The following is a 15,365-nucleotide window of genomic DNA, read 5'->3' on the forward strand; positions in this document are numbered from 1 at the left end:
TGTTGCTATTTGGGGTCTTTTTTCATTCCATATGAATTTTTGGAGATTTTGTTCTAGGTCTGTGAAATATGCCGTTGTTATTTTAATTGCTTTGAATCTATAGATTGCTTTGGGTAATATGAACATTTTAATGATGTTGATTCTACTAAACCAAGAACATGGTATAGTCTTCCATTTATTTATGTCTTCTCTTTTTTTCTCAATGTTCTGTAGTTTTCAGAGTACAGGTCTTTTACCTGCTTAGTTAAGTTTATTCCTAGGTATCTTGATTCTTTTTGTTGCAATGGAACATTGGATTTTAAAAAATATCTTTTTATTGATTTCAGAGAGGAAGTGAGAGGGAAAGAGAGGGGGAGATAGACACATCAATGATGAGAGAGAATCATTGATTGACTTCCTCTTGCTCCCTCCCCACTGGGGATTGAGCCCTCAATCCAGGCATGTGCCCTTGTTCAGGATCGAACCTTTGGCTCTTTAGTCCACAGGCCTATGCTCTATCCACTGAGCCAAACCACCTGGGGCTGGGGTTATTTTTTTACTTTCTCTTTCTGTGAGTTCATTATTGGGGTATAAAAAGGTCATAGATTTCTGGGTGTTAATTTTGTATCCTGCTACATTGCTGAATTCCTTTATAAAGTCTAGTAGTGTTTTGTTGGAGCCTTTAGGGTTTTCTATATATAATATCATGCCATCTGCGAATAATGTCAGTTTTACTTCTTTCCTATTTTGGATGTCTTTTATTTCTTTTTCTTGTCTGATTGCTATGGCTAGTACTTCCAGTACTATGTTGAATAAGAGTGGTGAACGTGGGCATCCATGTCTTCTTCCTGTTCTTAGGGGAACTTTTAGTCTTTGCTCATTAAGTATGATGTTGGCTATTGGTTTGTCATATAAGGCTTTTATTATGTTGAGGTGTGATCCCTCTATTCCTACTTTGCTGAGTGTTTTTATCAAGAAAGGGTGTTGGATTTTGTCAAAAGCGTTTTGTGAATCAATTGATATGATTATGTAATTTTTGTCTCTCAATTTGTTTATGTGATGTATCACTTTTATTGATTTGCGGATATTGTACCATCCTTACATCCCCAGAATAAATCCCACTTGGTCATTGTGTATGATCTTTCTAATGTAATGCTGGATGGTGTTTCAGGATTCTTAGTATATATTCTCAGAGGTCAGATCACTTGGTCAAAAGGCAGCTCTATTTTTAAGTTTAAAAAATATTTATTGTTGAAAGTATTACATATATCCCCTTTTCCACCATTGACCTCTCTCACTAAACAGGGCAAGAGTTGGACAGATGGATGTTTTTTTTTTAATATATTTTATTGATTTTTTACAGAGAGGAAGGTAGAAGGATAGAGAGTTAGAAACATCAATGAGAGAGAAACATCGATCAGCTGCCTCCTGCACACCCCCTACTAGGGATGTGCCCACAACCAAGGTACATGCCCTTGACCGGAATCGAACCTGGGACCCTTCAGTCTGCAGGCTGACGCTCTATCCACTGAGCAAAACCAGTTAGGGCTGGATCTGTTTTTGTTCATCACTTTATGTTGTTCATTATATTCCATGAATGAGTGAGATCATGTGATATTTATATTTCTCTGACTGGCTTATTTCGCGTAGCATAATCCTCTCCAGTTCCATCCATGCTGTTGCAAATGGTAAGAATTCCAGAGACAGAGAGGCATCGATCAGACAGTCAAACCTCAGAGGGAAGGTAAGGGAAGGTGGGGGTAGGGGGAGATCAACCAAAGGACTTGTATGCATGCATATAAGCCTAACCAATGGACACAAACATCAGAGGGGTGAGAGCATAAGTGGAGGGGTGGGGAGACTATTGGAGGATAAGGACACATGTCATGCCTTAAACAATAAAGAAAAAAATAAAATAAAAAGAGTTGGACAGATGAGGTGGGGCAAGAGTATGAGGATGTTAGAAAGATGAATAAAGGGATAGGACAAAGAAAGACATGAAAATGAGTAAGTACTGTGATTGCAGTGGGGAGTCAACAATGATTATACAGGGAAGTTAATTTATGAAAGCAATGAAGACTGTATGAATAGTATAGGGCCAGATTATGATGGGAGCTCCTTAGAAACATAATGTAGGTTTGGATTGATAATTAATGGAGAACTATGTTAAGCATTTCAGATTACATTGTCTTTAGTGCCATATAAAAGTGATGTTTTAGGGGGAAAAAAACTTAACAATTATTGAGTACTTTCCCTGTTCCAGGCAGTATATTGCAATTATGGTTAAGAGGGTGGCCTTTGGAGTTGGTTAGACTTGAGTTCTAGTCCTGACTCTGGAATTTACTAGCTATATGACTTTGGGGAAATTACTTATTTTCTTGAGTCTCCGTTTCTTCTGTAAAACTGATGTAATAATATCCACCTCTCAAGGTTGTTCTATAGATCAAATACATTGGAAAAGGGAAAACCTGTGAACAGGAAAGAGTTAGGAAGCTACTACAATTATTGAACGGTGATAAAACCACTTGAATATAGAGGGAAACAAACTGAAAAGGAAAAGTAAGGAAGTAGGACACAGATGACTGACTCCTTCTATCCACTCAATTTGCAAGTTCTTTAATTCTGTTCATTTGACATAATTTGGAAATTTGAAATTACAGTCTGAGGTATATGGTCCCTCTCTGGACATTTCTGTTTGCTAATTTCCGTAGAGCTATAAATAGCCTTTTGCTCTCTTTTTCTGCTTACCATTTCAACATCTCCTACAACATAGGATCCAAACACCCTTTCCTCAGTCAGTTATTAAGCAAACAATACAAAACAAAACAAAAACTCATTTACTTTCTAACACCGCACTTTCAATTTTTATTGGTTTTCAATTTCTTTCTCCATGCTTGAGTTTGCCAGTCAATCAGTCTTCCTGAGTATTCTCACAGAAGCAGGATCCATCCCCTAACTTAACAAAAAGCAAAGCTCACAAAGAAACCCAATTCTGCCTTTTCTGGGCTTAGGGAAACCTGAAACTTTTTAAAACCTTCTGTGGCATCGCTCAGTCCTTCAGTGCCCAATTCCTGCTGCCATCCAACATCAGAACAATCAGTACATAATTAATAAGAGTATTAAAATGTACAAGGTTCTGAAAGCCTGGGCTTTCTTACTAGTGTCTGGATTCAACATACAGCTTCCTCTTTCAAGGAATATCTGTCTTCTTTTTTGCATACATTTCTGAGCAGAAAGTTATATGCAGAACTTTTAGTCTCCACGGGAAAATGTCCTTCATTCTAGTCTAATTTAATTAAAAGCTCCTTTTTTTCTTCCTTCTTTTTTTTTCTTCCTGCTTCTTCTATTCCTCTTCTCGGGGCGGCAATCGTCAAAAAGTAATGTTTCAACAGATCTCGCGGTGCTATTCGAGAATCTCTATTTAAAAAAAAAAAAAGAAATGATGCAAACAAGTCTGTGCCTTCCGGGATTTGGGGCAGGGACTACAGAGTTCCCAGCACAGTGAGAGCAGCCAAGGGAGGAGGCGGGGTTCTGGCGAGATCAGCCTTCCCCATTCCCCCACCCTTCTCTTCCAACCTCTGCTCGGCTCCTAGCTCAATTCCAGCCGTTGCTGCAGCTGCTCTCAAGCCATTTGCAGGACCCAAACAACCTCAACCACTGTTCCCAGGATGGTGATCCGTGTGTATATTGCATCTTCCTCAGGCTCTACGGCGGTAAGAAGGGTGGGGAGCCCACCTTTTTTGTTTTTCTACACAGCAGTCTTCTGCTGCGGAGAATCATTAAATTGCAGAAATTCTGGCAGCTTTTCTTTTGAAAGACATTCCCACCCCACCCCCTCCTTTTTTCCTTTCTTCCCTTTGTTGCATCGATTTCATTTTTCATAGAATTTAGCTTTGTTTGCCTTGTGAAGTGACATCAGGGCCACGTTTCTTCTTTGAAGGAAAAAGAAAGCTACCGAGTTTTAGTAGATCAGAGTTGGTGCTAGAGAGTCTTTAAGGTTAGGTGAAGAAGTCATGGAAAAAATCACATACTGGTGAGTTTCAAAAGTGGGACATTTGACATATGTGCTCTAGTTACTGAGGTACAGGGCAGAAGTGCACATCTGTAAAGGATGTTAATCATGCTCTAACTGATAATGACTGAGTGAAGGCCCACTGAGGCATTGTGTTTATTTTCAGAGAGTTATTTTGCTAGTATATAGGAGAGGGTGTTTAACTTAAGTCTAAAGATTGTTAGAACTAGGCAGAATGAGAGGGGAAGTTGGGAACAAGGAAACAAAGTTGTAGGTTTAAAAAAAAATTAAGGATGAGGGATTTGTTTTTTCCCCTCCCATATTGTCCCTTATTTTGACTTTTCTTTTTTTTTTCTTTTCTTTCAAAAGATTTTACTTCTCACAGTTCCTAACTGCTTCAAATGCATTGAAAAATTGAAAGAGAACTAAGGAGTAGCTTATGCAGTGGAAGATTAAAGTTGCTGTTTCTTCAAATGATAGGATAACCCCCTCCCCCATTCACATGCTCTTAATTTATAATAATTTTCAACAGCTGTGGGTAGCAAAAGGATAAACAATTTTCAGTAGCTATGGGTAGCAAAAGGGTGAACGCTTAGTGCATATACATGATAAGTGAAAGTGTTTACACCTCAAGAGAAAAGCCAACAGAGCGGATGTGTGGGTTCAGATGCAGGATGTAGGAACCCCCTCCCTCTTCTGAGCTTCAGAACACCAGCTTTCCCATGTTTTTGGTTTGTTTATTTACCACCAAAGAGATTTTGGAGTAGAACTGAAGGTTGTGTGAAATCACAAGAACCCTGATTGAATCTTTAACTTTGTCTTTTTGGCCACCATGTGCGGGTTGCTTAGACAGTTTTGAAATAGAATACCTAACCTTACATTTTTTCAGCAAAGTTAGGGTGAACAAAAGAAAATGTTTTATAGTGCCTTTGAACCTTATGAGCTCCTTGCCTTATTATTTTCCATGTATATTAATTTTTATATTTCAAAGTAATATGTGAGTTGTTCAGAGTCTCAAGTACAATACAATGATTGTAAAATTTTAAAGACCAGCTTAATACCTTTAGTTAAACCTTTACTTAGATTGAACAAATCAAGAAATTAGTTTCACTTTGGGTGATAAAGCAGTTTCAATATTGCTATTTATTCTTCCTTGGAAGCAGAGTCAAGAAGAAACTCCTTTCAGAATTTCTGTTCATGTAAGAGCAATTGTACCTCTCTCTTTGTTTAGATAAGTTTCTAAGAGCCTGAGAAATGACTGCTCTCTCCTATTATGTCCATTTTTAGCCTCCATTGTTGAAGACCATGCAAGTAAATATTTATGCTCTTGTGTTTTGTTTCAATTTTATTTTCTTATGAATAATTAGAGATTTGTCTGTTGTTGCAGCAATACTTCTGATGCACCTGTTACCAATGTTCTACTGCATATTACCAAAATAAATCCTTGTTTTATTATAATCTTACAGCACTTTCAAATAATACTAAAACAGTATAAATTGAGTATACTTCAGGAAGAGATCCTTTATACAATAAATGGGGACACTTCAGTTTACAATACTAAGGGTTTTCCTCAAAGACTGATGCAATGTTGTTTTAAGATACAATTTAGAAAATTTGCAGCAAACATCATAATGGGAACCCAACAATTGCACAAAGGTATTCCTATTAAGTGACTAAGTGTAGTTCTCTGAAGGACATTTAAAATATAGCTATTGGTTTTGTATTGGTAATCTCTGATGGTTTTCTGACTCCTCCTAATTGTTGTCATAAAAATAACAAATATTAGATGTTTTATCAGGCAGCATAGGATCTATTAACATTCTTTCTTTTTCTCAAGTTGCCCTTTACCTCAAAGCCTACCTCATAGCCTGATTTTTTAAAACAGTTTTCAAACTAGTACTCAATTCTGTCCCAATATGGAAGAGTAACACTTGCTTTTCAAGTTTAGAAATTAAAGCAAGTATGTTGGTTTTTGCAATGGATTTCTTGATAGTAACTATAATAATGCTAGAAACACTTAAAGTGTGTCAGATACTATCTCATCTTTTCTTGACAACTGTAGTCCTATAAATTAGACACTATGATTATCTCTATTTTTAAGATAAGGAAATACAGGTTCAGAGAGGTTAAACAGGTTTCTCAAGGTCACATAACTAGTAAATCACAGAGCTTGAATCACATACAAGTTGTCTGAACCCAAGTTATGTGTTTAAACAACAAGATATATATCTTCCCATTGATGCTTGACAGCTAGGAGGAATAAGGAGATAAACGTTAACATAAGGTGAGAGGTATGGAAAGAAGTAAGTCTTCTAAGTGGAACAATTGCCTGGACATATACATATAGGGGAATAGGGAAAAAAGGGGGCTAATGTGAAGGAGGGATAGTATGTTTAAAGGTGAATGCCAGTAAGTGGAATAGATGACTATTCATTCAAGATCAGGGAGATTGGGAAGACATGCACATTTGGAACTGATTTTTTATAGGTCAAGGTATGAAATTCAGGTCTTAATACTATTCTGTTTTATGGAAACCATTTAGAAGGAATGCAACTCCCAAACTGTCAGTCTATAGGAAGTGATTTCTACATGTTCATAACTGTTAATGCATATTTTGATTCACTATAACAGTAATGTACAGTATGATTTTCTTGAGATTGTAATAGCCCATAAATTTACTTTTAATAGAAAAGGAATAGTAAGCACAGAGCTTATATAGCTTACTAAATTTCAATAGCTTTTAACAAAAATCAACATTGGCCTTTGGTTGGAATTATTAGAGTGATAATAGGTTGGTTTAAACTGGTTTAGGAGTTTTCCTTCTATACTTCTTTCCCTTAGATCTATAATGATCTCCATTTTGTGGCCTCTATGCATTTTAGGTATTATTTATGTAGAAATTTTAAAGTTGTGGTAGATAGATGATTTCTGTGAGTTTTATTTATGGGATAACTATTGTAAACTGATTTCTTTTATGACTGCTAAAGCATAAACTACTTGGTTATCCATATAGCAAATGAAATATGCATACATTGTCTGTATGGCAGTATTCAGTGTACATGTTATAAAAACAAGTGAGTAAAATGAACACTCATGATAGCCAGTGCATGAGTCACTAGTCACCGTATTTTCTTCATTCAGATAAGGACATAAAACAATAAGCCACAGTTCTTCATCTATATAATTCTCAATTAATTGCATCTTCGGTGACAACTTTGTTGCCTCTCTGTCTCTGTATTTATAAATCAAACATTGATTTGATGTATGCAGTGGTCTTTGCATAGCTTCTAAGGTTTGATTGAATTCTTTTTAAAGGTATTTATAAACTACTTAAAGGAGCAAAATCAGAAACTGTTCATCAGATGACTGGACATGCATTTTGGATGTCTTTAACAGTGGAAACTGGGCAGTTTTTACATGGCAAATGTAGGAACTCAAGATCAGTGCCTTCAGCTGGGTGCCCTCTATTTGATGACTGACTTCCTAAATTTCACAGCAATGATGGAATATTTGGAATAATTTGGTCCAACTTAAAATGGCTTGGAAAATACAGTTATCAATGGTGATGATTCTTGAGTATTTAAAAAGGTACTTACGCCCAGCCAGTGTGGCACAGTGGTTGAGCATCAACCCATGAACCAAGAGGTTCCTGGTTCAATTCCCAGTCAGGGCACATACCCTGGTTGCAGGCTGCATCCCCAGTAGGTTCGTGTAGGAGGCAGCTGATTTATGATTCTCTCTTACCATTGATGTTTCTCTCTCTCTCTCCCTCTCCCGTCCTCTCTCTCTAAAATCAATAAAAACATACATATTTTTTAAAAAGATACTTAAAAGTCAAATAGTTGTAGGGAAGAATATATTATGGAATTTAGTAAAAGATTCATAATCTGGTAGGAGAGAAGAATAAGAAGAATAAAATGCATTTATCTCTAGCTCAAAGACTAGTTACACTATTGAGGAAGGGTTTTGATCAATAAACCTTAAAGTCAGTCCTTCCCCTGGGTTAGCCTCAAAAAATAAAATAAATTGAAGCCCCACACACAATCGGGTCAAGTGTTCAAATTCTCTGTAGTTAATCTTTAAATTATTTTCTAAAATATATACTGTGCAATCAAACATATATCTTTTACAGGAATATTTTCTGATTTAACTGAATTATAATTGGTGAATGTTATATTTCATTACTTACTGATAAAGATAAACAGATTGAGAATCTGTTGGTGACTATCTGACCATCTGTTTTCTTTCAGATCTATTTTGCAGTCTACCAGGAGGCCTTTTAAACATGACACTTAATTACTTCTCAATCCAGACCAAGATTAAACAACTGTACATTAAGAGAGAAGGGAAAACTGATTTAAGCTCATGGTTTTTAGTAATATGAGAGGAAAAGCTGACTTTTTACATTTGGACAGTAGTTAAGAATTCCAAGCAAAGGAATTATTTTCTAGCCCACTCTCTTACATTTTGGTTTTATTAGTTGTTTCAAAGTGCTGTAGATGCCAGAATTGAGGCAAAATTTAAAGAGTTTTAAAATATAATGACAATTTCAAAGGTTGTATATTTAAAACTATTCAGAGTCAGTGCCGCTAGATTTTTTTATGTTTCATTACCCTTTCATTAACATGATTAATAAAGATTTGCCTTTTGTGATAGTAAAGACTAATATTTATTTAATCATCATATATGTCAGGCATTGTGCCTTGTGCTTTACATAATTATCTCAATTAATTTTATTCTTAAAGTAACATTGTGAGTTAAGTGCTATTATTAGATCCATGTCATGTAATCAGAGGGGGTATCTCTAAGACCAAGAAACATAAGGTACATTGCTTAAGGTCAATGTACTTAAGATCAAGAGCTGCAAATGGCAGAACTGACATAAGAAACCACTCCTAAATACTGTGTTGTTTACACATCCACTTAGTGTATAGGTATTGAACAGAGATATGTCAATAGTACATTAAAATCTTGTAATATGATTAGGAATCTATAATTGCCATTTAAGATGGGATGATTTCTGAAAATAAAGAAAAAGGCTGGAGGATGCCTACCTAACAACCAAGCAAATGTGTCTGTATCCATAATCTGCATGAGAGTGGGGGAGGTCGGGAGGTTAGTAATGCCATTCTCATGTACATTTATTTATTTATCTCATGTTTATTTATTTATTTTCCTCATGGGAGGATATGTTTTTGTTGATTTTAGGGAGAGAGGAAGGGGGGAAAGATAGAGAGAGAACATCCATGTGAGGGAGAAACATTGATCGGTTGCCTTTTGTACATGCCCTGACGGGATCAAACCTGCAATGTGCCCTGACTGGGAACTGAACCTTTTGGTGTATGGAATAGTGCTCCAAGCAACTGAGCCACCTAACCAAAGGCACATTTTAAAGTAACATTTGTGCTACATATTGAACTATTAGGTATTATTTTTTCTCCCTGAAAATTGTCTGCGTGGCTATAGACCAACATAATAAAAAGGTGGCTTAAAATATTTTATTGAATTTATTGGGGTGACACTAGTTAACAAAATCATGCAGGTTTCGGGTGCACAATTCTACAATACATCAGCTATTCATTGTATTATGTGTCCAACACTCCAAGTCAAGTCTCTGTCCATCAACATTTATTCCCCCTTATGCGGCAAGAGACTGGACAAAAATCGTGCACCTATGGATGAGGACAGTGGATGGGGAGTGAGGGAGGAGGGTGGGGTGGGAACTGGGTGGAGGGGAGTTATGGGGGGAAAAAAGAGGAACAAATGTAATAATCTGAACAATAAAGATTTAATAAAAAAAAAACCATTTATCCTCCCTATACTCTCTTCCCCCTCCCCTATGCCCCTCCCCCTGCAATCACCACACTGTTGTCTTTGTCCATTACTTTTCTGTTTTTTTTTTCTTTTTTTGCTCAATTCCTTCACCCCTCCAGCCCCAGCTCCACCCCAGCTGTCAGTCTGCTCTCTGTTTGTCAGTTCATTTTGTTTAGTAGATTCCACATGAATGAAATCATATGGTACTTGTCTTTCTCTGACTGGCTTACTTCATTTAGAATAATAATCTCCAGGTTCATCCCTGCTGTTGCAATGGGTAAGATTTCCTTCTTTTTTTTTTTTTTTTTTTTTTTTTTTTTTTACAGCCAAGTAGTATCCCATTGTATAAATGTACCTCCACTTTTTTGTCCACTCACCTATTGATTGACACTGAGCCAAATGTTGGTTATTGTAAATAATGCTGCAATGAACATAGGGCGATATGTTCTTTCAAATTAGTGTTTCGGGTTTCTTTGGATAAATTACCAGAAGTGGGATTGCAGATTCACATACTGAACTCTTATTTAAAATCCTCACCTGAGGATATTTTTCCTGTTAATTTTGAGAGAGAGTGGAAGGGAAGGAGAGAGGGGGAGAGAGAGAAACATCGATGTGAGAGAGACACATTAATTGGTTGCTTCCACATGCTCCCTGACTGGGGCTAGGGATCAAACTTGCAACCCAGGCACATGCTCCTGAGCAGCAATTGAACCTGAAATCCTTTGGTGCATGGGTGGACACTCTAACCACTGAATGACACTGGCCAGGGCAAGGCAATTCTATTTACAATTTTTAAAAATGTATCTTTATTGTTGAAAGTATTACAGATGTCCCATTTGCTTATTTTTCCCATTGATCAATGCAAGCCTGCACCCCCACGTCCCAGGTCTTCACCACACTATTGTCTGGGTCCATGAGCTCTGCCTATATGCATATAAGTTCCCCGGATAATCCCTCCCCACCAACCCCCAACCTCCGCCTTCCCTTTGAAATTCATCAGTCTGTTCCATGCTTCTGTGTCTCTGGATCTATTTTGTTCATCAATTTATTTTGTTCATTAGATTCCACATATGTTATACTTATCTGTCTCTGACTGGCTTATTTTGCTTAGCATAAAACTATCCAGGTCCATCCATACCATTGAAAATGGGAAAAGTTCCTTCCTTTTTACAGCCATATAGTATTCCATTTTGAAAAGATGAACAATAGATTTTTTTATCCACTCATATGCTGATGGGCACGTGGGCTGCTTCCAAATCTTAGCTATTGTAAATTTAACTACTATGAACACAGGAGTGCATATATTCTTTCTGATTGGTATTTGGGGATTCTTAAGATATATTCCTAGAAATGGGATCATTGGGTCAAATGGGAGTTCCATTTTTAATTTTTTGAGGAAACGCCATACTGTTTTCCACAGTGGCTGCACCAGTCTGCATTCTCATCAGCAGTGTACTAGGGTTCCTTTTTCTCTGCATCCTCACCAACACTTGTGGTTTGTTGATGATAGCCATTCTGACAGGTGTGAGGTGGTACCTCATTGCCGTTTTAACTTGTATCTCTCAGATAATTAGTGACTTTGAGCATTTTTTCATATGTCTCTTGGCCTTCTGTATGTCCACTTTGGATAAGTGTCTATTTAGGTCCTTTGCCTATTTTTGCTTGTCTTCCTTTTGTTAGGTTGTATGAGTTCCTTATATAGTTTGAAAATTAACCTCTTATCAGATGTATCATTGACAAATATGTTCACCTGTGCAGCTGGCTCTCTTTTAATTTTGTTCATGGTTTCTTTTGCTGTGCAGGAGATTTTTATTTTGATGTAGTCCCAGTTGTTATTTTCTCCTAAGTTTCCTTTGCTCTAGGACAGTGATGGCGAACCTATGACACACGTGTCAGAGGTGACACACGAACTCATTTTTTTGGTTGATTTTTCTTTGTTAAATGGCATTTAAATATATAAAATAAATATCAAAAATATAAGTCTTTGTTTTACTATGGTTGCAAATATAAAAAAATTTCTATATGTGACACAGCACCAGAGTTAAGTTAGGGTTTTTCAAATGCTGATACGCTGAGCTCAAAAGGTTCGCCATCACTGCCCTAGGAGATGTATTGGTAAATGTATTGCTATGAGAAAGGTTGAGAGAGGTGGGAAATTTTGCTGCATATGGTTTCTTTTTTAAAAAAAATATATTTTATTGATTTTTTACAGAGAGGAAGGGAGAGAGATAGAGAGTTAGAAACATCTATGAGAGAGAAACATCGATCAGCTGCCTCCTGCACATCTCCCACCGGAGATGTGCCCGCAACCCAGGCACATGCCCTTGACCGGAATCGAACCTGGGACCCTTCAGTCTGCAGGCCGACGCTCCATCCACTGAGCCAAACCGGCCTCGGCGCATATGGTTTCTTATTCTATTTTTATAGTTTCACAACTTACATTTAAGTTTTTTATCCATTTTGAGTTTATCCTCGTGTATGGTGTAAATTGGTGATCTAGTTTCTTTTTTTTTTTTTTTGCATCCACCTGTCCAATTTTCACAATACCACTTAATGAAGAGACTATCTTGTCTCGGTTGTATGCTCTTGCCTCCTTTCTCAAATATTAATTGAGCATAATGGCTTGGATATACTTCTGGGCTCTCTGTTCTGTTCCATTGATCTATATGTCTGTTTTGTGCCAGTACCAGGCTGCTTTGAGTACAGTGGCTTTGCAGTATAACTTGACATCTGGTATTCTGATCCCTCCAACTTTGTTCTTCTTTTTCAAGGTTGCTGCAACTACTTGGGGTCTTTTTGGGTTCCATATAAATTTTTGGAGTGTTTTTTTTTCTATATCTGTGAAATATGGCATTGGTATTTTAATAGGGGTTGCATTGAATCTATAGATTGCTTTGGATAGTATGGACATTTTAATGATGTTGATTCTACCAATCCATGAACATGGTATATTCTTCCACTTGTTTATATCTTCTGCTATCTCTTTTTTCAATGTTATCTAGTTTTCCCAGTATAGTTCTTTTAACTCCTTGGTTAAGTTTATTCCTAAGTACCTTAATTTTTTTGTTGCAGTAATAAATGGGATTTTTTTTTTTTTTTTAGTTTCTCTTTCTGAGAGTTCATTATTTGTATATACAAATGCCATAGATTTCTGGGTATTAATTTTTTTATCCTGCTACGTTGCTGAATTCATTTATTAAACCTAGTATTGTTTTGTGTGTGGAGTCTTTAGGGTTTTCTATGTACAATATCATGTCATCTGCAAATAAGGAGGATTTTACTTCCTCCTTTCCAATTTGGATGCCTTTCATGTTTTCTTGTCTCATCACTGTGGCTGGGACTTCCAATACTATGTTGAATAAGACTCTTTTTTTTATTTTTTTCTCTATATTATTTATTTCTGTTCTGATCTTTATTATTTCATTCCTTCTACTTACTCTGGGCTTTTCTTGTTGTTCTCTTTCTGATTCTTTAAGCTGTAGGGTTAGGCAACTTATTAGTTTTTCTCTTTCTTTCTTTCTTTCTTTCTTTCTTTCTTTCTTTCTTTCTTTCTTTCTTTCTTTCTTCTTCCTTCTCTCTCTCTCTCCTTCCCTCCCTCCCTCCCTCCCTCCCTTTCTTTCTTTCGTTCTTTCTTCCTCTCATCTTAGGTGGGCCTGTAAAGCTGTGAACTTCCTTCTCTGGACTGCTTTCACTGTTTCTAATAGATTTAGGACTGTTGAGTTTTAATTTTCATTTTTTTCCAGGATGTGTTTTATTTATCCTTTTATTTCTTTGGTAACCCATTCATTGTTTAATAGCATGCTGTTTAGCCTTTTTGTGTTTGATTGTTTTTGAGTGTTTTTATTATAGTTAATTTATAATTTCATGGCATTGTGATCTGAGAAGATGCTTGATATGATTTCAGTCTTGAACTTGAAGAGAAGTAATTTATTTGCTAACATGTGGTCTATCTTTGAAAATATCTCATGTGCACTTGAAAAGAATGTATATTCTATAGCTTTGGGGTAAAATGTTCTAAAAATGTCAATTAATTCCATCTGATCCAGTGTGTTGTTTAGGTTTGCAGTTTCCATGTTGACATTTTGTCTGGAAGATTGCCGGGGTCCAACCCCAGCAGGTCCAGGGGTTCCCCGTAGGTGTGGACGGAGTTGGCGAAGAAGGAATGACACAGAGGCAGCATTCAGGTGATCATCATAGCCGGGTTCTCTTGTCAGGATCTCCAGTGAAGTTCACCAGGTTCTCCAGGTTCTCCAGTGAAGTTCTGGTTAGGAGCTCCAGCCAAGTTCTGTGTCCATGTTCTCTTGCTAGGTTCTCCAGGTTCTCCAGCCAGGTTCTGTAGCCATGTTCCCTCGCTAGGTTCTCCAGCCAGGTTCTGTCCAGGTTCTCCAGCCAGGTTCAGTCACCAGGTTCTAGTCAGATTCTCTTGCCAATTTCTGTAGTCAGGTTCAGTCCAGGATCTTTTGCCATGTTCTCTCCAGCGAAGTTCTTCTGTCTCTAGGTTCTGTGTAGGTTCTGTCTTCTTCCTTCTGTCTTCTGAGTTCTGTCTCTTTCTGTCTTGTTACATCTGTATTTATACCAGTTGATTCAATCCTATCAATCTCTATTACAAAGGTTAGGGTGTTTCTTATCTCCATTCCAGGGAGTAAAGATTATGTAGCTTAAGCATGATTATTCATAGTTAAAGTGATTAGTTACCCGCCTGGCACTTAGTTGAGGGGTTTTATTCCCTCCCTAACTTCAGGGGAAAATCCCTACTTGGGGAAACAACCTTTCTCAGAGAGGCGACCTTGGTTAAAACACATAGTGCCAAGAAGGTGAGTAAACATATTAAGAACAGTATGCCATATATGCCAGGTCCCTTGAAACAGCAAGGATGGACCGGTTCCCGGCAGAAGATATATGCATTGATGTCAGTGAGGTGTTTAAATCCTCTACTATGACTGTATTGCTGTTGATCTCTTCCTTAAAATTCTCCAGAAGTTATTTTACATATTTGGGTACTCCTCTATTGGGTGCATATAAGCTTACCAGAGATATATCCTCTTGTTGTATGGGTCCCTTTAGTATTATGAAGTAGCCTTTATTAGTTCTTATAGCTTTCACTTCAAAATCTATTTTGTCAGATATGAGTATTGTTACCCCAGCTTTTTAAATTTCCATTTGTCTGGGAAATATTTTCTATCCATTCATTTTCATTTTGTGTGAGACCTTTGTTCTGTGGTGGGTCTCTTGTAGAAATTATATATATATATATATATATATATATATATATATATATACACATATACATATATATATATGTATATATATATGTATATATATATTCATGTTTTCTTATCTATTCAGTTACCATATGTCTTTTGATTGGAGCATTTAAGCAATTTGCATTTAAGGTGATTATTTATAGGTACTTATTTGTTGCCTTTCTTATTCTTTATGCCCGTGTTCCCTTTTTCTCTATTTCTTCTTCTTACAATAGCCCCTTTAGCATTTCTTTCAGTGCTGGTTTGGTGATAATAAACTCTTGGAAGGCAGCTATGCTCACCACTATACCACCAAC

The 15,365-nt window shown here is 36.8% G+C and overlaps 1 protein-coding gene across 1 annotated transcript in view; it reads left to right on the forward strand.

Annotated features, from left to right (window-relative positions):
- The first annotated feature begins 3,449 nt into the window (after positions 1–3,449).
- SH3BGRL (SH3 domain binding glutamate rich protein like) overlaps positions 3,450–15,365 on the forward strand; it is an 80,430-nt gene continuing 68,514 nt past the window's right edge. The window contains exon 1 of the mRNA XM_036305038.1: positions 3,450–3,692. Coding sequence (XP_036160931.1) covers positions 3,648–3,692 — 45 coding nt within the window. The 5' untranslated portion in view covers positions 3,450–3,647. The remainder of the gene's footprint in view (positions 3,693–15,365) is intronic.

Source organism: Myotis myotis, unplaced genomic scaffold (assembly GCF_014108235.1).
Source record: "Myotis myotis isolate mMyoMyo1 unplaced genomic scaffold, mMyoMyo1.p scaffold_m19_p_4, whole genome shotgun sequence".
Taxonomy (NCBI): domain Eukaryota; kingdom Metazoa; phylum Chordata; class Mammalia; order Chiroptera; family Vespertilionidae; genus Myotis; species Myotis myotis.